Source organism: Narcine bancroftii, chromosome 11, assembly GCF_036971445.1.
Source record: "Narcine bancroftii isolate sNarBan1 chromosome 11, sNarBan1.hap1, whole genome shotgun sequence".
Taxonomy (NCBI): Eukaryota; Metazoa; Chordata; class Chondrichthyes; order Torpediniformes; family Narcinidae; genus Narcine; species Narcine bancroftii.
Window position 1 is genome coordinate 7,673,360 of NC_091479.1, and position 22,703 is coordinate 7,696,062.

Below are 22,703 nucleotides of genomic sequence, written 5' to 3' on the forward strand. Positions count from 1 at the left end.
AAGCATGATTCACAAGTTTGTAGATGACATAAAAAAAATGTGTGGAGTTGGAGATTGTGAAGGGGTGTCTTTATTGATCAGCTGGAAAATTTGATGGAGCAATGGCAGATGGAAGGGAAACATGATGCATTTTGGATGTTGAACGGGAATATAATACATTTCCCTGTGAAACCCAATGAATGTAAATGTAGTGGAAAATGTACAAACATTCCGGACCCATGCAAGCTTGTGGGCTCACTTTAATCTATAATATCCTTTCCAAGTTGCATTGTCACCTACTGATGCCAGCCTCTGGTCCATTATTCTACTAAATATGTGGTTCTTAGCCTTTTTCTTTCCACTCACGAACCACCTTAAGTAACCACCGAGCACCTCTGACACTCTATGCACAGCTGCTCCAGGATTAGTAAGGGATTAGTTAAGGTGGTGTGTGGGGTGGGGGGGGGGGGGGGTGGTGGAAGAGAAAGGTGGAGAAACAAGCTCTAAATCCTACTTGGCCTCTGGATCCTGTACAAAATGTGGACAAGGAGCATCCTCTACAGGCCACATTGTCACATGTGCCATTACTCTCTCCAATGGCTCTTCCTGTGGTGCTCTGCATGGGTTGAATAGCCAGCCACAGAGGTATGTCTGCAGATGTGGAGACGTGTGCTGGTGCACTGTCAATCCAAAAAGGGTGTGAGGTTAAGGAGCATCTTGGTGAACAACTTGAATCCAACCATGGAAAGAAAACTTCTTTCCTTTCACAAACACAGTATGGAAGGCCTGTCAAAGATGTCTCACCATGAATTCTGAAGGAAAGTAGACATCCACTTCCAACCGGCATGGTACAATTTGAGGTAAATTCCAGGAAGAGAGCAACCTTCACAAGCACCACCCTTCACAAGTTCTCACCTCACCATTGTACCAACAAGTCAAGTAGTCCTTACCTGGAATCTGCAGATGGGATCTCAGTTGATCTTCTGTCCTGGTCATTAGTCACAAGCTCCTTAAGAGTATGCCTTGGTCAATAACTGCTTTATAATGAACATCACTGAATACAAAAGATAGATGATAAATGGTCACAGTTACCATAATGTAAGAAAAACAGAACTGTAATAAACATATTTCCTTAATTTGTTGTTGCAATACTTAATAAATTGTTTGTCAGTGTATGAGACGCAGTAAAAAGCTTTACTTTGTGTGCTATCCAGGCTAGCCAAATCGTACAGTAGGTTCAAAGTTCAGATTTGTCAGAGTGTATGCATAACATCACCTCCAACCTTGAGATTCATTTTCCTGCGGGCCAGGCAGAATATTGGTAATGCAAAAGAAGTGCTCAAAAAAGAGATGTGTATATTTTTAAAAGAAAGGGAGAAAGGGGCACCACAGTTAATGTAGTGGTCAATGCCACACAGTTACAGCAACTGGGACCGGGGTTTGAATCCCACTTGCCTGAGAGGAGTTTGTACGTTCTTCCCGTGTCTGCATGGGTTTCCTCCGGGTGCTCAGTTTTCCTCCCTCACTTCAAAACATACTAGGGGTTGTAGGCCAATTGGGTGGCACAGGCCAAAAGGGCCTGTTACTGTGGTGTATGTCTAAATTTAAAAAATTTTTAAATGTAAACAAAAAAGTGCAAACAAATGGCACCATACAAATAAAAAACATTCAATAATAAATAGTGTGTAAAATAAGTCTTTAAATGAACCTCTGAGTTTGTTGTTCAGGAGTCTGGTGGTGGTGGAGGGGTACCAACTGTGTCTGAACCTGGTGAGATGAGTCTTGTAGCACCTATACCTCTATTATACGAATATATCAAAAACCAATATAACAATAATAGACGATAGAGTAGGGACAATAAGTCAAATAGTGCAGGATATCGAGAAAAAGTATAAAGTCGGGTGCAGAGTCTCCGGAGAAGAATAAATTTCAGAGGGTTGTTAACTCGGCCTGTGACCAGACTTCACTCCATCGAGGACGTCCACAAAAAGCAGCCTCTGTCGTCGAGGACCCCCCACCACCCAGGCCTTGCCCTCTTCATTCTACAACCATGGGGGGGGGGGAAGGGGGGGAAAAGGTACAGGAGCCTGAAGATGAACACTTAGCAGCACAAGGACGGCTTCTTTCCCCCCCCCCCATCAGATTCTCAAATAACCAATGAACCCAAGGCGCTGTCTTATTCTTATTTTTTATAGTTATGTCGTAAGATGTTATAATGTTTGCTCTGTGACGCTACTGCAAAACACTGAATTTCATGGCAAATTCTGAAAGTACTGCCACCGTTAGGGCAAGTCTTACTATTTACTTTGGTTTTTATAAGACATCACAGAACTATCTTTGTGGCCAGGTATTAGTCAGCATTTCAACTCTATATACCTTGTGGTGTTGGCCACATTAAAATTGTTGTTGAAGTTGAAATGCTTCTCAACCCTCCCTTTAGTTGATGTTTGTTCATGCTGAGTGATAGAAGACCGGATGCCAATCATCATGTGGGCAATTAATTGGAGGAGCCGCGAGTTCAATCCTCATTTCTTGTACAGCAGGAAACTCTGAATGCAATTCAAAGTTAGGATTGGGGTTGGACTTTCCCTCCACACCCCTCCCCACACCACCGGCTAATTAATTCTGTCCTAGCCGAGATCTGCTGAAATGGCAGCACTGCCGCTGGTGTGGACCCATGGGAAGTGGAGACACAGCGTTCCTGTGGAGTTCACCCTCCCAGTCCAACTGCTGCCAGTTCCATGCAGGCATTAAAAGTCGGTAAATGGAGTCGATGACAGCGGGGTCTGGCCCAAGATTGCAGCACCTATGATCAGCAGTGGCCACGATGGGTTGCAGACTCTGGGGAAGCAGACGACTGGCTCAGGGAACCAGAAAATTGAGAGCAGCCCTCATTTGAGAAGACCACCACCCATGGGATGGTGACCACGGCAGCAGATCAGTGAGGGGTTCTGTGGCTGAAAGAGCCATGCAGGTGCAGGCTGCTGGTGGCTCGAGGTGAGGAACCCACACAGGTGTCGGGCTGCTGGGGATTGGCTCAGATCTGACTGAAGGGGTACCAGGTATCGGAACTGGGATTTGAGAGGGTGCCAATGGTACTGAAGGGTTCAAATCTGGAGCTTGGGTTGCCGATGGTTTGGAATGAACTCTGTGTGGCTGGGGAGGATGTGGGAGCACTGGAGGTGAATTCACAGACACTCAGTGACTCTGGGGGAACTCCCTTTTGCTTCTCGTTCTCTGTAACTTCTGCCGATGGCGAATCTGTCTGCCTTGCAGCAGACAAAAGGAATTTTGCATAATATGGCATTGATTTTACATGACAATAAGTTGAAGCTTGAATATACCGTTGAATCCAACTTCCTGGAGGGTGAGGTCACTGAAACTGGCTTCAGGACACTCGTCAAGACCTTTGAAGAGCGACTGGGTAGGCGAGGCTTCTGTTTGCTGGAATTTGGAGGAATGGAACGGTGAGCTGGTAAAAACACAGAGTTCTTGGAGATCTGTGTAGGGAAAGTGATTCCATGATGGAGGGTTCCGTCTCAAAATCAGGATAGGCCATTTTAGAACTTCTTCATGTGGAGTGGTGGAATCCTCTGCCTTGGAGGGCTTCGATTAGGAACTGGTCAATATTGGAGGAGACCAGGAATATGGAAATAGGACAGGAAACTGGTGTTCGAGGTAGAAGATTAGCCATGGCAAAGTTCCTACCCCCGCTCTTATTTCTGGTATTCTAATCTATTCACGAGCTTTTCTAAGCGTGGGTTATTGATGCCCTTTTTCCTAATGAATTCCAGTTGCATTTTTTGGTAATCAAAATGTTTTCTTTTATTGTTGCAAGTTTTTCCAGGAGGCCATAGACACCATGAAACCATTGGACATCATTGATGAAGAGGAGCTCCAGAGACTTGATGGGCTGTTGCAGCGGAAGAACCTGCTCCGAGCTCTGGGCGTCGTAGAGCAAGTTTATCGAGTTTTGAAAAACTCTCCGGGTGTCAGTGGCAGTCATCAAACTGTTCCTTCACATGCTCCTAACCTGAATAAAGTGAGTTGTGGAAGATGTTGGATGAAAACCAGAGGTCATGGGTTAAGGGAGAAAGGTTTGGGGGGGGGGGAACTTCTTCACTCAGAAGGGTGGGAGTGTGGAATGAGCTGCCATCTGAAGCGAATTCTAACATTTAAGAATTTGGACAGATATATGGATGGGAGGGGCATGGAGGGCTGGGTCAAGGTAGAATAATAGTTCAGCACAGACTAGAAGGGTCAAATGCCTGTTTTCTGTGCTGTAATGTTCTATTTGTGGATAATCCTTCTGGCAGTGCCTTGATGACTTGTGTTCCCACCAGAAATTTAAACTGTTCCTGCATTCCTTTCAAGTGATGGGATGCATTTACAGGTGCCAACATTGAAAGTGTTTGACCTTTGTTGTCATATCTGAAGGGAATGCTAATTCCCTGTTTCCTTGACAAAACTTGATGACGTGAGTGCAGATATCAAGTTTCATCTTGATCATCAGATTGCAGGCTCAAGGTTCATGCATTGCTCAATTCTACTCTCCCTTTGAAGATGATTGTGAAGAGTTTTGGCCAACATTCTCCACTGTCCTGTGGTATTCCGGCTCCAAGCTCAATTTAAAATAAGGACCCATTCCCTGTTCACAGCTGAAATTGATTCTGGCCTTACAAGTGAAAGAACCAAAAGCATGGAAATATGAAGTCTTGTTTTCTTTTGCAGCACAAAACTCTTTGATCTGATGTTGTGATGGAAATCTGGCTGTTAATGTGCACACAGTGAGATCTCACAGACACCAGTGAGCTAAATGAGGCATTCTTTATAACTGGTGAAAGGGAAAACAATGGTCAGGACACCAGCAGAGGGTCACAGTTCTAACTGGGATTGTTTGTTTGCTGTAGAGAGCAGACATGGCTCGCAGTTTAGTGTTGCATCCTGAACCACTTCAGGGCAACTTGAAAACATTAACCTGGATAATGAAATCAAGTATGGGAACCCAAAACTTTTATCTTCAAGGCAAATTGATATTTTTTCAGTCATTGCTCATCTTGGATTTTTTTTTTAACCCAGCCTCTAATTTATCCAAACCCACACCGACCTAACCAGTTGACAGAAGAGTTGGAATACATTGGCTCGTGTACCTCAATGGGAAAGAATAGCACAACCGAGCTGGGTGTCCTCAACTCTACAGTGGTAAACTGGTCGACAACACTGCCGTCTCCTCAAGGCCCACCACTCACCAACGGTAGCCAAAGGGGGAACCCGGATCTTGGAAATGTGCACACCCTCCAGAGCCTTCACAGTCGTTTCCCCATCCGCAGGGGTCCGACATGGGTGGGTGTCAATCAGTTACCAGCACCGGTGGAAGCCATCGTGATGAGGACTGCTGGCTTCTTGAAGTTGCGGCTCAACATGGTCTCAGCTTATCCACGTTCAATGAGTGCCAAGCTCATTTCTGGTGAGGAAGTGATGCTTTTGTCTGCTTTCAATCAAACTGTTACACCGCCTGACAGAAAATCTACCATTCAAGCCATTTTCCTAATACTGGTCAGAAAAGAACTCCACAGCCTGATCCCACCTTCCAGCGTTTGGCCTTTAACCTTTCTCGGACACATCCTAGTACTATGTAAATGTGAATAATGTTTCCACCTCCACCAGCTAGTGCATTCCAAACTTATTTACAACATGACAGTAGTTCACAACCTTTTTTTCCCCATTCACATACCATCTTAAGTAATCCCTTATTAACCACAGAGCACCTGTGGCATCCTATATGATAGGTGCTCTGTGGTTAATAAGGGATTACTTAAGGTGGAATGTGAGTGGGGAAAAAAATTGAGAATCACTGCAATGGGTCCCTGCATTTAATAGATATTATAGTTAAAGCAACCAAGTACTGAATAACTCCACAACAGGCTTTTGGTCACTGAAACAACCATCAATCGTTATGCTTTGTGTCTACCTATGAGCCAACTACAAATCAAATTTTCAGCCCCCTTTTGAGCTTTCTATGTGGGACCTTATCAAAAGTCTCACTGAAGTTCAGGTAGACTACATCAAGCCATTAGACTTTTAACCTTTCTTCTTAGCTCTGTAAAATCTCTGGGCATTAACTCATCCATGCCTCGTGTCCATTACAAGTCTAAAGATCCAGCAACTTTCTGATTATTCCTTGTCCCACTGGTAAGGATTCTATTTCATCCAGTTCCTCTTACACTGAGATATTTGACTCTCCAGTTTGCTTAAATGCCTTCCTTCTGTCTGAGCTTCAATTTTCCCCTCAACCATAATTTTTCAGGACCTTGACTGCATCTCCTCTTTCCCCTGCACTCACCCCACTTGAGGGGTGCCACAGTTAGCATAGGGGCTAGCATAACGTGATCGGAACCGGGATTTGAATCCCGCACTGACTGTAAGGAGTTTATACGTTCTCCCCATGTCTGAGTGGATTTTCTCCGGGGCTCCAGTTTCCTCCCACCATTTGAAACATACCGAGGGTGTAGGGTAATTGGGTGGCACAGACTCATGGGCCAAAATGGCCTGTTACTGTGCCGTATGTCTAAATGTAAAATTTGACTCCTGGACAATGCTATGCCACACCTTCCAGCTGGTTCTGTGTTCCAATCAAGCCACCCTCACTGGAATTCATCTATCGCTTGCCGGCTCTTGTTCTCTCCCTTCCTTCATCCTAGCTATCTCTCCTTTCTATCCAGTTGAAGGACCACAATCTAAAATGTTGGCCGCCCATTTCCCTCCACAGTTTCCTTTTCCTCCAACAACTCGTTGCTTGCAAGTGGACCAATCCCCAGTCCTTCACTTCATTGGATCATTATTCGCAACTACTGCCACCTTCCTGTTTCAGCGTTCCAAAAGGGCATTCCCTTTGTGTTTTCCCGGCCTTCACCAGCCATTCTCCTTTCTACAGAGCTTTCCCATTCAATTGTAGGATTGGTAACACCTGTCCTTTTGTCTGTTCTCTCCTCCACCATTCCAAGCTTCGGTTCATTATCTGCTCACTGATCCCACCCTTTACCTCAATTAGTGAGTCGAAAGGAGTAATCGTCATCTGATGATGTTGGCCTTGGCTGGGCTTGCTCCTGATGCTTTTCTGGTGACCCTGTGCTGAAAGGTGCATGGGCGCTCTGTGGTGGAACTCTATTACAGGCATTGTACTGGTTTGCCTGCCTCTGATACTGTAACTCCTCCCCTCCAGGATTCTTAATAAAGGCAGTGACGCCCAATCCCCTTCTGCCTTGGAGTCGGGCCAACAGCATGTAAGATATGACTGTAAGCTGATAGCGATTAAAGCCTATTAATCTCAACTTCTGGTCTATTGGGTCTAATTGATAGCTCCAAGATGATAACAAAGCCACCCTTAGTTTTTAACAACATCATCAGTCAAATAGCTTGGTACTTTCTCACACTAGGTTCAGTTGGGGAGGATATGTGTACTAATTGCTGCATACTTGACAAGTCCATTTAGACCATTGGTCTGATAACACTGGACAACAAATTTTTTTCCAAAAGGTTTGCTTCATGAAAAAAAATTGGGGATTATGATTTACAACTTCAAGCTGACCATGATCATTTCAGATTTGCTGTATCACGGAGGAAGTTGGAGAAAGATTAAATTAACTTTTATTGAATTTAGCAAGTTTAATCGCATAATGGTGCTGACACGTTTCGTTAGTTCAACTGACCTACAAATGCTTTGTTACTGATTTTCATTTGTACTCAACATCTGATGCCTCTCATGTCCGTGTCCAACAATAGTTGGCTAGCAGTGATTGATTCGAGTTGTCCTGATACTTCATTTCCATGGCCACAATGTCCTGGTGAAACCTTTCGCCATGCTCGTCACTGACTGCAGCAAGATCAGCAGGGAAGACGTCCAAGTGCAATTGCAGAAAATGAATTTTCAATGACGTGTTGCAGTTCACGGTTTTGGATATTTGAAGTAGACTTAAAATAGGACAGGAAATCACAAATATAGGTTGTATCAAAAAAAAGTACATGATAGGAATGTTTTAAGGCAATTTCCTGATCAGCAGCCCTAAATCCATAAAATACACTCAAAAATGTCCAGGCATCAAAATTTTGTTGTCTAGTTTAATTCACTACAGTATAACACATTGATTATAAAGCACTCCTCCATATTACTGTGCCACTTGCCTAAGATTCATGGGTACAAATTTAGTGTGGAAATGGAGAAATAAATGGTTTCTGTCAACTGCCTGTGGGTGAGATCATTGGAAATGTAAATTTTATCCTTGGTCACATCTGCAAAACATGAAATACATTACAATTCCTAGAATCTGCGATCCAATTGATCAGAAATCCTGATGGGTTGGCAACTCCTCCTGTTTTTTTTTAGTGAGAAAGAAATGTCAAACATTAATATCCCTCCCCGAGGGGGAAAAAAACAGTTCTTGGGAACTAGAGGTCTAAATTAGAGACATAAAGAGGGCTGAGGTGTGGGTAAAGAGGAATGTATTGATTACAATGTCCTTCTGCATAGAAAACTCTCTTCTACAATCAAAGGAGCCACGAGGGACTGCCGTGGTGTCGGGCTCTGGAACCGGCCACAGCAGTGCGGCGAATGCAATGCGAATGAATGGTAGCGGCAGCAACCTGTGGAATGTGAACATCCATACAATCAACCCTTCGAGCGAAAGGCTGACGGTGGTCTCAGCTCGAGCTCCCATGAACCAGCGAACTCAGTTTACAAGACGGGCAAATCTCCTGAGCTTGTTCCAGACTGGTGTCAGTAGGTAAGTGAAAGTGTTGATAAGTGTCATTCAGAGTGGGCTTCTCTTGGAGATGCATGCATGTGCATCTGTTGTTTAACCGCAAGTCTTGCCTGAGATTTGCCTCCATCTGAGAGAGCAAATGTGAAACCAAGATCACAAGTTTTGATGATCTGAGTGGTTAGTGTGACGTTATTGCAGCACCGGTGACCTGGGTACAAATCCAGCACTGACCGTAAGGAGTTTGTAAGTCCACCTCATGTCTGCATGGATTCCTCCGGCTGCTCTAGTTTCCTCCCATCATTCAAAAAGTATGGGGATGTAGATTAATTGGGGTATTTCAGCCGCACAGACTTGTGGGATGGGAGAACCTGTTACCATGCTGCATGCCTAAACTTAAAATTAAATTTAATTCCAGATTAGCTTTAAATGTGAAGAAAGGTCAACGCTACTGATCTCCTTATTTGATGAAGGATGGACTGGCTTTGGAAGGGGTGAAGAGGAGGTTCACCAGGTTGATTCCAGAGAATGTTGGTCTATGAGGAGAGATTGAGTCATCTGGGATTGGTTGACATTTAGAAAAATGAGAGGGGATCTTGTAGAAACATAAAAAAATTATGAAAGGCCTTGATGAGATCGAGGTATGTAAGTTGTTCCCATTGGTGGGGGAGTCTGGATTTAGGGGATATAGCCTTAGATCCAGGTGAGTAGTTTTAGGACGGCGATGAGGAGGAACTGCTTTTCCTAGAGGGTGGGGAATCTTTGGAAGTCACTGCCCATTGAAACAGTGGAGGTGACCTAGTAAATAATATTTAAGACAAGGTTGGATAGATTTTTACTTAGTAGAAGAATTGAGGGATATGGGGGGGGGGGGGGGTGGGGGTAGGAAAGACAGGTAGGTGAAGATCAGTCATGATCTCACTGAATGGCAAAGCAGTCTCGACGGGCCAGATGACCAACTCCTGCTCCTAGTTCTTGTGTTTTCTGTTCTACGTAATTTACTCTGAGTCAGGTGGTTAATGGAAAGATGGGGAAGGTAAAACTAAAACAGTGAATGGTTAGTCATTGGGCAAATGGGATCTAACCAAAGAAATACTTTTAAATTGGGGGGGAAAAAAGCAAGCCATCAGGGCAAATACCATAAACTGCTGTTGATGGCACTTGGTGTGGTACATGCAGTGATGACGGTCTTCCTGGTAGGAAGATCTTGAACCAGGGTCATTGTCTTAATATAGAGGCATTGCCTTGAGAAGAAATGTCATCAGCCACAGGATGGAGAATCTTAGAAATTCTCTGCTCAAGATGGTTGTGGTGGCTGATTATCTTAAAGGAAAAGATGGGGGTCACTGCACTCACACACTCAGGTTAATACAAATACAGAACCTTAAAAGTAAAGAGATCATAAGTTTTTTTTAAAATCATCCCCACATTTTCTTTGGCTTCTGATCTCTTCTCACTAGCAGAGATTCCTCTGTGGTTCCCAACCAGTGGCCCACTGGTGGGCCAGAGTGTGTTTCCATATGGGTCAATAAAATGGTAAATAAAATATTTAAAATTGGATAAAGATGTGCTTCTCACAGAGCTGCCTTTGACTTGAAAATATTGCTCAGTCATTGCCACTGGTGGGCCATAGCATGTTGGACCAGAAGCCAGGTGGGCTTTAGACCGAAAAACAATAGACAATAGGAGCTGGAGTAGGCCCTTCGGCCCGTCGAGCCAGCACCGCCATTTTACAGATCATGGCTGATTACTACCATCAGTTCCCCTTTCCAGCCTTATCCCCATAACCCTTAACTCCTTTGCCCACTAGAGTCTTACCTAGCTCTCTTTTGAACATAATCAGCGAATCTGCCTCTACCACCCTCTGTGGCAGAGCATTCCACAGATTCACAATCTGGTTCACAATCACTGGCCTGGTCTTTATAGACACATCTTCTCTGTGTGCCACCCCTGCTCATGAATAGACATTGTGCTCTCAGTCCTGGCCCTGGCCACACTCCCAAACAGACTCCAGCAAATCCTGGTCTTTGTGATTCACCACCCCTTGCCTCCCCTCCCTCCCCCAGTTCCCAGTCAGTCACCTGGCCACTTCCAGGCTCCCATTGCAGGCCATTCTCCTGATGTGCTGCTGTACATGTTCACACTGTTTATGGTATCGGGCTGCTGTGCTCAGCACTTTACTGACAGTGGACAATTACAGCAGAAGCAAATGGTGATAATGAGATATTTTGACCCTTCGTAGTAATGTGAGAGATAATGGAATAAGGGAAGTCAAGCAAGTGCTAAATGGGAATGAATTATGATGGGTTGAATAAGGGTGGAGTAGAATAGAGTGTGAAGAAGGGTTAAGCAAGTATAATAGAATAGGGGTCTTGTAGCAAGTAGATAGATTTAGCAACTCCTGGGGGTTGAGATTTATAATATCTGAGAATTTTATGTGAAGGCTGAAAATTATTTGAAATCTGAATACATCTAGTGGAGGCTTGACTTGATTGTGATATATTTGTAATTTTAAAAAAGATATGACTGTAGATCTGTCATAAATAACTTTTAAATAATGGATATGCATTTCTTATTTAATGTGCTTGAGGGGAAAAATAGCAGGAAAAGTTGCTATCAGGAGAAGTTAAACTTGAACTGACAATAACCATGATGAGCTTGTTTAATGGTTTTATTGTATATATTGAATGTTTATTGGTTTTGGAGGGGGCTGGGAAGGGGCGAGGGGAAAAGGGAGAAAATGCCACTATGTATAGTTAAGAGGGAAATGTTTATGTATTTTGGTTGATATGGTTCATGGTGTGAAAAATAAAAAAAAATTATAAGTAAGACATTAAATGAGGGCAGAGGAGGGGGCAAGGAGCAGTAGAATACAAGTAAAAAAGAAAAGTCTGCAGATACTGTGATTGAAGTAAAAACCCAATGCTGGAGAAACTTGGCTGGTAAAAAAGTGTACTTTATAGAGCAAAAATAAAGATGCATAGCCAATGTTTCAGGTTTGAGCCCTTCATCAAAGTAAGGAAAATGTAGGCAGGCACCCGAACAAAACAGGTGGGGGTGGGAGGAGGAACAGCACAGTCCCATGGGCAGGTGGTAATAGGTGATCAGGGAGGGAGGGAGGGAACAGCAGCAAACAGGGGAGGGGGGATAGCTTCATGAATGGAGAGGAAAGAAGACGGGGGGAAAGGAAGGAGAGCAGAGAGTAGGCCAGCAGAAACCAGAGAAGTCGATATTGATGCTATTTGGTTGGAGAATGCACAGAGGGAAAATTAAGTGCTGCTCTTCCAACTTATGGTTGGTCTTGGTTGGACAGTGCATTAGGCCATGGACAGACATTTCAGCATGGGACTGGGGTGGGGAATTGAAATGGTTGGCCACTGGGAGATCTGTAACAGCATTAATTGAACACCGCTTACAAACAAATAAAAAATACACTCACTAGTTTCTTTCAGCACTATGAAGTCCACTTTTTAAAAATTCTTCAACACCACCCAGCTAAACTCCCCGACCTTCTCATTGGCTCACTGCCATATGGGTAATCCTGACACTCCCTCCTCCTGAAGAAAATAAGAACACGACCGTGACAGATCCCTGTTACTGATGTAGGCAGAGTGAAGGTGCTCAGTGGAGTGATCTCCAGTGAGCCTCTGAGGTGAAGGATCAGACATGAAGTGTATCGGAAATGGTGAAGCATGTTGGTTAAGAGTGAATCAGGAGGTCAACAAAGGTGTCATTGACATTTTGTTAAGGATGTTTTACTGGAAAAAAGGTTTGGAAAAACAAAATTTTGCCATGGGATGGGGGGGGGGGTGAAGGATGAAGTGATTTTTGGGTGTTTCAGACGGACTGTTGTAAACTGAATGTTTTTGAAGGGGGAACTGGGATGGCAGACAGTGAAAATGTGGATGTGGCAGCCTTGTGGTTGTTCTTGCACAGGTAACCAATGAGTGATGGAGGGCATGAGCCAAATCCCACTGCATCCAGGCAATCCAAGTTCTGCTTAAAATAGAAATCTAGTCACGCTAACAGAATCATGAAGCTACACAGGACAACGACGATCTTGCTTCCTGAACACTTTTGGGTGGATTTTGAGCTGCTGATCACGAAAATCTCCTTAACATTTTGCTATCGTGTACTGTTATTCAGAATATGGTGGAACACTGTAATACATGTATTGTTCTGGTGGCCAGTCCCTGATACTGTAACTCCTTCCCCTTCAGGATTTCTAATAAAGGTGGTATCACCAAATCCCCTCTCTCAGTACTGCCTTGGAATCTGGCCAACAGCATGCAAGATATGCCTGTAAGTTTATAGCAATTAAAGCCTATAAATCTCAACCTGGCCTGTCTGGTCTAATTGATATGGTCGGTCCAAGCATGCTTCAGCATGTACTCAGTGCAGGTGCTATGAAAATGATGTATGGGGCCTGGGCATGCTTAATCAGGATAGATACAGACAGGTTGTAAAAGCAGTTCATATACAGATGTTGATTGAAAATATTGATGCATGTTTTCTTCAGTCAATAGCATAGTGAGTGTATTTAACTTTATCCTCTGTGCAGGGACAATTGTGGATGGACAACAAATACTGGTATTGACCATGACATCTGAATTCTGTGATTGAATTAATTAAAATAAAAGTGAAAGATGTTTCCTTGTAGCAGTATCAATTCTTTTGGAAAACATTTCAATCCATCTGGGTGGTGGGCAGTGAACAAAAGCAGGCTGTTTAACTGCAGAATTATTAAAGTGCTACCAACAGCCATGGCTGGGATGTGTCAAGGCAGCTTTGCCCAAAATGAAGGTAGCACATTCACCAAAGCACTCATCAAAGAAAATGACTAACATTTTGAGATTGTCAGTAATGGTTTTTACCCATTCTTCCTTGTCAGGCAACTGAACTAATCACAAGTAGCAGATGTGGAGTAGCTGGACTCCTTTTCCACCTTCTTCGAATCTCAGAACTTTTTCACTTCCTGAAGTTTTTGCCATTTGAAGTTCCTTCTCCACAGGGTGACAGGAGAACAAGTGTCCTTGAATCTGAGCCTGGTTAGAAAAGTATGCATTTACTGTTTGCAGCTGTTGGACAACACTGCTCTATGTCTGAATGCAACCCACATCTGGCAGGAGGTGCACAGGTTGTCAATTTGTTGAATAATATCTATGAATGTCTAACTGTTGAAAGCCAAATAAATTAAAATGTTTTTTTTTAAATTGTAGTAGTTTAAACGAAGTATTTCTTGTTACTTTTGGCTGTTGAATTGGCAAAAAATCAGAATTTATTGTCATGAACATGTCATGAAATCTGTTGTTTTGCTGCAGCGTCACAGTGTAAACATTTCTCTGAACCAAATTTCAAAATAAATATAACAGTGGAAGAAAATGACAGTGAGGTACTATCTGTGGTTCATTGTTCATTCAGGAATCTGATGGCAGAGGGGAAGAGGCCGTCCTTGTGCCGCTGAGTGCTCGTTTTCAGGCTCCCATATATTTCCCCGATGGTAGCAGAGTGAAGAGGACACTGCCTGGGTGGTGGTGGGTCCTTGAGGATAGAGGCTGCTTTCTTGACTCTGCTTCTTGTAGATGTCCTCCATGGAGTGAAGTGTGGGGCCCATGATGTCGCAGGCCGTTAACAACCCTCTGGAGTTTTTTTCCTGTCCTGAGTGGTGTAACAGTACACCTGTAGAGGTTTTCCAGAGTCTTTGGTGACGTATCAAATCTCAAAGTATAGCTGCTGGAAAACCTTCATGATTGCATCCACATGAAGACTCCAGGACACTCAGATGTTGACACCCAGGAATTTGACTCTCTCCACTGCTGACCCCTTGATGAGGACTGGTTTGTATTCTCTTGATCTCCCCATGGTTTTACTAATATTCAGTCCAAGGTTGTTGTGACACCACTTAACGAGTTGATCGATCTCACTCCTCAGATGTATGGTAGTGAGTTGTTTGATTTCCCCCTCCCTTTCCCTCTGAGATGGTGTTATCTGTGTAATTGGAAAATCGTTAAAAGGAAAGGACAGGGGCCCCAAACATTTTTAGACCATTGACCCTTCATGATCCCTCATAGACCCCCCCAGGCATGTACAAAAATAAACATAAAAATGAAGTCGACGTGCAGTTTCTGTGTGCATTAGTGAGGGAAACTGAATACCATATGCGTGGTTTCCAGGCCTCCCAGCAACAACCCAAACCCCGCCCCCCGTGTTTATCGACCCACTGGCATTTTTTGGCTCCTAGGATAGTTCCATTGACCCCTTTGGAGAACCTTAGGCGAGAAGATTGCAGTTAGTTTCTTACCTGTGTTAAATGGGTTTGCGTTTGAAATAGTCATAATGTACAAGTGACACAACTTATGAAGTATCATTTATTCTGGTGCAAGCAACACATTCTTCAATGTAGCTGATTTTTCATGGTTATGGAACAAAGACAAGTTAATGATGTAGATCATTGAATAGCAGAAAGGCTTGAGAAGAAAATTATTTCCGGAAGTGTATGCAACACATCCCATTAGCTAAAAGGAACTCTCATCTCCCTCATTCTGTTGTGGTGGCTATAAATTTAGAAGTTATCACCCTCGAAATGTCATGCTCTAAATAAAATTACAACATACAGATAATTAAAATCTTACAAGGCCCAACACGACACCTTTCTTTGTTTACATTTCTCTTTTGTATGTGTATCTTTCTTCTTGAGTACAGTTTCGTTAGCGTTAAGTAGAATTCTAAGTACCCCACAGGGAAAAGCTCAGGGTTGTATGCAGGTTTGGCATCATGGGGGAAGGGGGTAGGTGGCATCCGCGGGCCTTCCCCCACCAAATGAGTTATGCCCCCCACCAAATGAGTTATGCCCCCCACCCACCTGCAGGCCAGATTCAGCGAGTGGCAGTTTGTAGTTAAATTGTGCCCCCCACTGTGGTTACCCTAATGTACCAATTATATTCGTTCTGACACCAACTCTGGCTGTGCGATGTTTGGACTCTGATAACAACTTTGAATTTTGACATCAGCCATGGCTTGGTTAGTGGAATTCTCCTGTGTGAAGTATAAGTCCTGCTTCAAAGACAACCAGAGTGATCTAGGCTAATGTTGCCAGTGCAATCCTAATCATGTCGGAGGTTCCGATCTGGAGTTCGAGTTGTCAATAGTTTGGGCTAAAGGCTGCGTGGCTTTGCAAGTAAATCCACAGACACTCAGTGACTCTGAGGTGCTTTCTTTGGCTTTTCTTTCTCTGACTGTAAAAGGCAACAGGCAATTTCTGCTGATGGTGAATCTGTTTTACAACAGATTAAAGCAAATTCCATCTAATATACTGTTTTTATTACATGAAAAAGAAATCTTTCATCTTGAATATGCAGGACTTCATCACTCCTGCATTATTCTCTATGTGCCTGTCTCTTTTACATATAATTGTACCCAACATTTCCTCTGCAGATTCTTTTTTGTCACATTGTACCTACAAAGTGAGAAGGTTTCTTTTGCCAGCAATCTAGCAGGTTTTTTTTTTTTTTTTTTTTTTTTTTTATTTTTTTTTTTTAAATTTTTTATTTTTCACACCATAAATCACAATAGCCATGATATACACTTTTTCTTTTCCACACATTTACAGTGACTTTTTCTCCCTCCCCCCTCCCTCCTCCCAAGCCACCCCCCCATCCCTCCCCCCTCTCATCCATTTTAGTTATACAATCTAGGTTGCATTAATTCAGTTAGACAATGTTGTCATTCAACAAAAATACACCAGAAATTCTACTGAGTCCATTTTTTTCTTCTCTTCTCCTTCCATCAACTTAGGTAATGTTTGTTCCCGGTAGGTTTTCGCTATTGTATTTAATGTAAGGCTCCCATACTTGTTCGAATATTTCGATATTATTTCTTAAACTATATGTTATTTTTTCTAATGGAATACATTTATTCATTTCTATATACCATTGTTGTATTTTCAAATTATCTTCCAATTTCCAGGTTGACATAATACATTTTTTTGCTACAGCTAGGGCTATCTTAACAAATCTTTTTTGTGCATCCTCCAAGTCAATTCCAAATTCTTTATTTTTTATGTTACTTAGGAGAAAGATCTCTGGATTCTTTGGTATATTGTTTTCTGTTATTTTATTTAATATCTGATTGAGATCATCCCAAAATTTTTCTACTCTCTCACATGTCCAGATTGCATGAATTGTTGTTCCCCTTTCTTTTTTACATCGAAAACATCTATCAGATACTGTTGGGTCCCATTTATTTAACTTTTGCGGTGTAATGTATAGTCTGTGTAACCAATTATATTGTATCATACGCAGCCTCGTATTTATTGTATTTCTCATCGTTCCAGAGCATAACTTCTCCCATGTTTCCTTTTTTATCTTTATATTTAAATCTTGTTCCCATTTTTGTTTAGTTTTACCATTTGTTTCCTCATTTTCCTTTTCTTGCAGTTTAATATACATATAGCAATCTAGCAGGTTAACCTACAGTTGTATCAAGTGGAAGAACAAGAGCACAATTACACTATGGAAAGGAAACTCTTTATGCCAAGTAAAAATACAATCCTGGAGAAACTCAGCAGCTTAAACAGTCCTTTATGTAGCAACACACCACAGGTCAGTGCATGTTTTAGTTGAATTTTTGCGCGCACTCTTTAAGGGCCGGTGTGAGCTCCGCCCCGTGCTGGCGTGATGTCACCATGCTGCCTAGAGGCACGCACCATGGCCTAAGCCATGAGGTGCTGTTGAACCCCCGATGGCGCCATCTACGTGGGGAGCCTGTTCGCCAGTGATCGATATGTGCCCCACAGCATAACCAATGCTTTGGGCTTGAGCCCTTCATCAAGGTATGAACAAAATGTAGGCAGGCATCTGAACAAAATGGTGGAGGGGAGGGTTAGAGGGAGAAGCACAGTCCCACAGGAAGGAGGTAATAGGTGGATAAAGAAAAGTACCTTAAAGTCTGTTGGTGTGTGATTTCACACATTCAAACCTTCTCCCAGCTGTTCAGCTCATTCCATGGACCCTCTGTGTGAAAATGTTCCCCTTAGTTGTGGACTCTGCCCCTTCTAGAGAAAAAGACTGGCCATTACCTTTGACCCCTCAAAAAGATCACCCCTCAGCCTCTGCTCCTGGGGACAGTCCTTGCTGCCTCTCCTGCTAACTCGAGCCTTTCAGTTCAGGCAGCAAGGACTTTTTCCTGCAGGAGCAGAGGCTGAAGGATGATCTTATTGAGGAGGCGTCGACAATGGTGAATCTTTTCTCTACCCTTTCCAGTGATAACTCGCAGAGCAGTTGGTTCGAGCCAGTGCCCTTGGATTGTGGCCAACCAGCTAGTTCCCAGCTGGAACACGCCTGGGAACAATCGGGTGATTGGATTCAGTGTATGAAATGAATCGGCAACTTCTGATTTATTGTCGGAGCACATTCATGACATCACATGCAACCCTGAGATTATTTTTCCTGTGGGTGAGGCTGTAAAGTGGGAAAAGTAAGGGGCCCTAAATGAGCCCCTGATGGACTTTGTGGTTGAGGAGTCTGATGGTGGAGGGGGAAGCAGCTGTTCCTGAACCTGGGGGTGTGAATCTTGTGATCTCTGTATCTCGTTCACGATGGTGGCAGTGAGAACAGAGCTTGATCGAGTCACAGAAGTGCCATTTTGAATTCATTTGAATGACTTGTTTTAAGATAGCATATGCTATCCAGGCAGATCAATCCACAGAGTAAGGCAGTGCAATAATAATAGTAGCGGGGAAGATGCAGCAGCATCTTAAGAAAGATCCGGAAGGGTTAAATTAGTGGGATAGAAGTGTTCATCCGCAGGGAGTGTTTCCAGATCAGTGACTCTGGGATGGGGACCCATTGAAGGGCGGAACGAACGTGCGGAGCCATCAGTTCCTCCCGCACCCCGCTGCGGTCGGACCGCCCGGTCCTGGCGGCTGGTCGGAGCGCAGGGCGTCGATGTGGCTGCGGGCTGCGGTCCGGGTCGGCGTGGCGGCACTCGGGCGCCCGCCTCGGGGTGGCGTGCTCCCGCAGGGCTCGGGGCCGGGGAGGGCGTTCAACGACGGACAGAGCCCGGCCGAGCCGGGGGAGCAGGAGCTGGAGCTGGAGGAATTGATCAGGTCGGAAATGAGTTAACTCGGAACGGGTCGGTGATCATCCCCCTGGGTTATTTAGTGAATTATTAGACTGGGAACCAAGTTAATGATAACTGCAGCAACGGTGGTAGTAATTATTAATTAGTGGGACTAACTACTGAATAACCTCCTTCTCAGGTTTTGAAACGTTGAAAGTGATGGAGGAAGCCTGTAATACAGCCACACTGACCAGCATTTCTTTTCTCAAAGCTTTGCTTCGTGTTGCCAACCTCCAGCTGAACACAGAGATAATTTCGTATTTGCCGGATCACGTCCGAAGTTGGAGAATCATTAACTCTTATTGAATTTAGCCTGTTTAATCGCACGACCCAAAAGTGTTTTGCCGCTGATTTTCGTTTGTACTCAGCATCTGATGCCCCTCGTGTCAGTGTCCAACAATAGTCAACCAGCAGTGATGGATTCCAGTTGCCCTGATCCCACTTTTCCATGATCACAATGCCCTGGTGAAACCTTTCACCGTGTTCGTTGCTGACGGCACCGAGACCAGCAGGGAAGGAGTCCAAGTGCGAGGGCAGAAAATGAATTTTCAATGACGTGCTGCACTTCACGGTTTTGGATGGTCGAAGTCGACTTAAAGTAGGACAGGGAATCGCTAAAATAGGTCCTCTCTAGAAAACATTACTTGGTAGGAAAATTTTAAGATGATTTTCATGATCAGCAGGCCCCAAAGGGCGGCATGGTTGACCTAGCAGTTAGCGCAACACCTTTACAGCACAAGCGATCGGGATCAGACCTGGGTTCGAATCCCTCACTGTCTGTAAGGAATTTGTATATTTTCCCCACATCTGGTGGGTTTTCTCCAGGGGCTCCGGTTTCATCCCACCGTACAAAATATACTGGGGGTTGTGGATTAATGGGGTGTAAATTGGGCGGAACGGACTGTGGGCCGAAATGGCCTGTTACCGTGCTGTATGTCTAAATTTAAATTTTTTTTAAGTCCATATAATACACCCAAAAGTGTACAGGAAGCAATATCTTTGTTGTTTAGTGTTATTAACTAAATAACCAAAACAATGATGAATGACTGATTCTAATGGTTTGAAATTCAAATATTTATTTCAAGAGAAAGATGCTAGTTCTGTTTTATTGTCAAAGTTGGAAGAAGCTAGCAATACATTGAATTATTCAGCAGTTTGTTGGTTTGAGGGTCTTTTAAAATGTATTCATTTGGGGATATGGATGCTGTTAGAATTTATTGGTTATCCCTTACTGAAGTCATAGCCCTTTGCTCACTGCTGACCTGCCTAGGGAACAGGAAATATTGCAGGTCAGGCTGAACCAGCAGCATTTCACACTGCACCATTATTTGCAGGTAATTTGGCAACTTGGGATTTTAAGGGGGTCCCACCTCCAGCGGTGACGTCATGAGCGATGTATTATATACAGAGCTCTGACCGTCGGCTGAATACACAGTGACATTTCACAGCTGTCAGAGCTTTAGATATTGTGATCTTCTTAAACAAATATCACAATCAGATTAATTTGTCAAATGTTTATTGTTGAAATGAGTGCACCACCCTGATCCCCTCACGCCGCTCACTCCCTCATGTCGCTCCCGTGGGTAATGCGACAGCAGGGGCTTGTCAGAGTGAGGCTCAGGCAGCAGGGTGAGGGGCTGTCAAAGCAGGGCTCAGACAGCAGGGCAAGGGACTGTCAGGGCGTGGCCAGCCTTGGAATGAAATTTACTGTACCTGCCAGACTGATGCAAGCACGCAGGCAAGAACATCACTAACCGTTCCTGGTAGGACTGGTTGTCGTTTCACACCACCAGTAGGTGGTTGGTGAGTTAACTCGATCGGACTTTCAACTCTGCTCTGAGCAGAATTGAGAGCCAGGTTGAAATTGACACACTCTGCCCAGTTAATTCCCCTTACACTGCACAATTCCTGCTATTTGACCCTCCAATTTGGAGGGTTAACTCGCATGTACTCGGCGGTATGAAAAGGCCTATAGTTAAACTGACCCTAGACTGAAGAACACACCTCTTCCCTTCACCACCATTCAGGGCCCCAAACGGTCCTTCCGCGGTTATGATCTCCTGCATCCAGTGCTCCCTTTGTGGCCTTCTCTACATCGGAGAACTGGACACAGTCTGGGAGATTGCTTTACTGAGCACCTTTGCACTGTCCGCATCAATGACAGGGATCGTCCACTGACCAATCACTTCAACTCTGCACTCCACCCACTCCTGTGCTGTCAAACTAAAACAACCCATAAAATGGAGGAGCAACACTTGATTTTTCATCTGGCACTCTCCAAATGGATGGCATTAACGTTAACTAGCAGACTTCTGCTAGTCTACTTCCCATTCTCCCCCGCTTCTCCATCCAGATCTCCACCCTTCCCTCTCCATTCACAATGCTATCGCCTTCTTCTTGTTTTGCTGGTGTGTCCTCCCTCCCTTATCCACTTATTACCTCCTGCCTGTGGGATTGTGGCCCTCCCCTCTCCAACTCCCTGCCACAATTTTATTCAGGTGCCTGTCTACATTTTGCTCATATCTTGAGGAAGGACTCATGCCCGAAAGGTTGGTTACAATCTTTACCTTTGCTACATTCAATTCACTGTTTGACCTGTTGAGTTTCTTCAGCATTGTGCTGTTACTTCAATCACTTTCATGTTTTACTTCCAGACTGAAGACACAGTCAATCGTCAGCTACGTTTGAGTGTCTGGAGTCAGCAAGAACTGATCATTTTCCCTGAAGCACATTAGTTGAACCAGATTGATTTTTAATGATTGTTTCATGGTGACTGCAATTGACACTGGCTTTAATCCCTTGTATCCACAAAGCAAATAGTCTGCTCTGAAGTGTCGCACAAAGGAAAAAAGAGTTTAACCAGTGGTAACCACGATATGCAAAAATATTCTGGACGCAATAGTGAAATTTGTTTCTAATGTGTGCAAAGGATTTTTTTTAACAAGTTTATTTTTGAAGAAATTGAATATTCCTCCTTCAAGTTGCAGGGCAGAGAAGAAAAAACTGAAAGCCATGAAATACCGGCGAATTCTGACAGAGTTTGGGATTCGCGGAGCACCTCCAAGAACTCTAACGTCAGAAGCCCTGGAGCAAATCAGGTAAAAGTTACAAAAGGTCTATTAAAAGTGATGGTGGCCAGTGTTTTTCATTCAGATACTTTGAATAGAAAAGGTGGCATTCTCCAGATTTGGAGAACAGATCTTGAACAGATTTCACTGGAGCGCTTTCCCAAGGGATGCATTGCTCTGTGTGCGAATAGATTTGCTTCATGAAAAAACTCTGGGGAGATTGGCAGCCCTGTGCTCACAATTGTAGGGTTGGGTGAGTGCTGCAGTTGTGTTTCTGTGCTTTCCTTTCTAAAGCTGGTCAATATCTTTTTGACACCTTCCACTTGGGAGTTTTAGATCGTTAGAAAGAACAGGTTTCATGATCAAACAGAAGTATTGAGGTCAATTGAGGTTTCCACCACTGATCTACCTTAGTTAAAAGTAAAACCACACAGAAAAGTCTGGAGGAACTCAGCTGATCTTGCAGCATCTATAGGAGGTAAATGTATATGACTGATGGGGCCAGAGCCCTTCTTCAAGGTATAAGGAAAGAACAGGAAGGCGTAATATATCTTAACCTCCTATGGATGCTGCAAGACCAGCTGAGTTCCTTCAGCATTTCTGTGTGTTTTTACTATAATGACAGCATCTGCAGACTTTTGTGTTTCACTTCTATCTTAGTTCATGTCAGTTATTAAAAGCACTCCATCCAAGCAGACGTGCACAATGGCTATGGGACCACGCATATTTGGACTCAGGCCATTTTCAACCTTTCATCATGTATACTCCTGACTTGGTCCAT

The 22,703-nt window shown here is 43.8% G+C and overlaps 2 protein-coding genes across 18 annotated transcripts in view; one reads left to right on the top strand and one right to left on the bottom strand.

Annotated features, from left to right (window-relative positions):
• The window catches only part of LOC138745434 (calcium and integrin-binding protein 1-like), an 82,317-nt gene that overhangs the window by 46,915 nt on the left and 12,699 nt on the right, over positions 1–22,703 (bottom strand). The window contains exon 3 of the mRNA XM_069902463.1: positions 930–1,033. The gene's annotated coding sequence lies outside the window, so the exon portion shown is untranslated. The remainder of the gene's footprint in view (positions 1–929; positions 1,034–22,703) is intronic.
• LOC138745431 (tubulin polyglutamylase TTLL13-like) overlaps positions 1–22,703 on the top strand; it is a 47,713-nt gene that overhangs the window by 21,251 nt on the left and 3,759 nt on the right. For 10 of the 17 annotated variants that reach the window (XM_069902438.1, XM_069902444.1, XM_069902445.1 and 7 more), the window contains 4 exons: positions 3,818–4,021; positions 5,059–5,446; positions 8,507–8,759; positions 21,836–21,952. In XM_069902438.1, coding sequence (XP_069758539.1) covers positions 3,818–4,021; positions 5,059–5,446; positions 8,507–8,759; positions 21,836–21,952 — 962 coding nt within the window. Of the gene's footprint in view, positions 1–3,817; positions 4,022–5,058; positions 5,447–8,506; positions 8,760–9,153; positions 9,357–12,671; positions 13,073–13,296; positions 13,565–13,626; positions 14,121–21,835; positions 21,953–22,703 lie in introns of those variants that run through there. The other 7 variants (XM_069902446.1, XM_069902450.1, XM_069902442.1 and 4 more) reach the window with 7 other exon arrangements.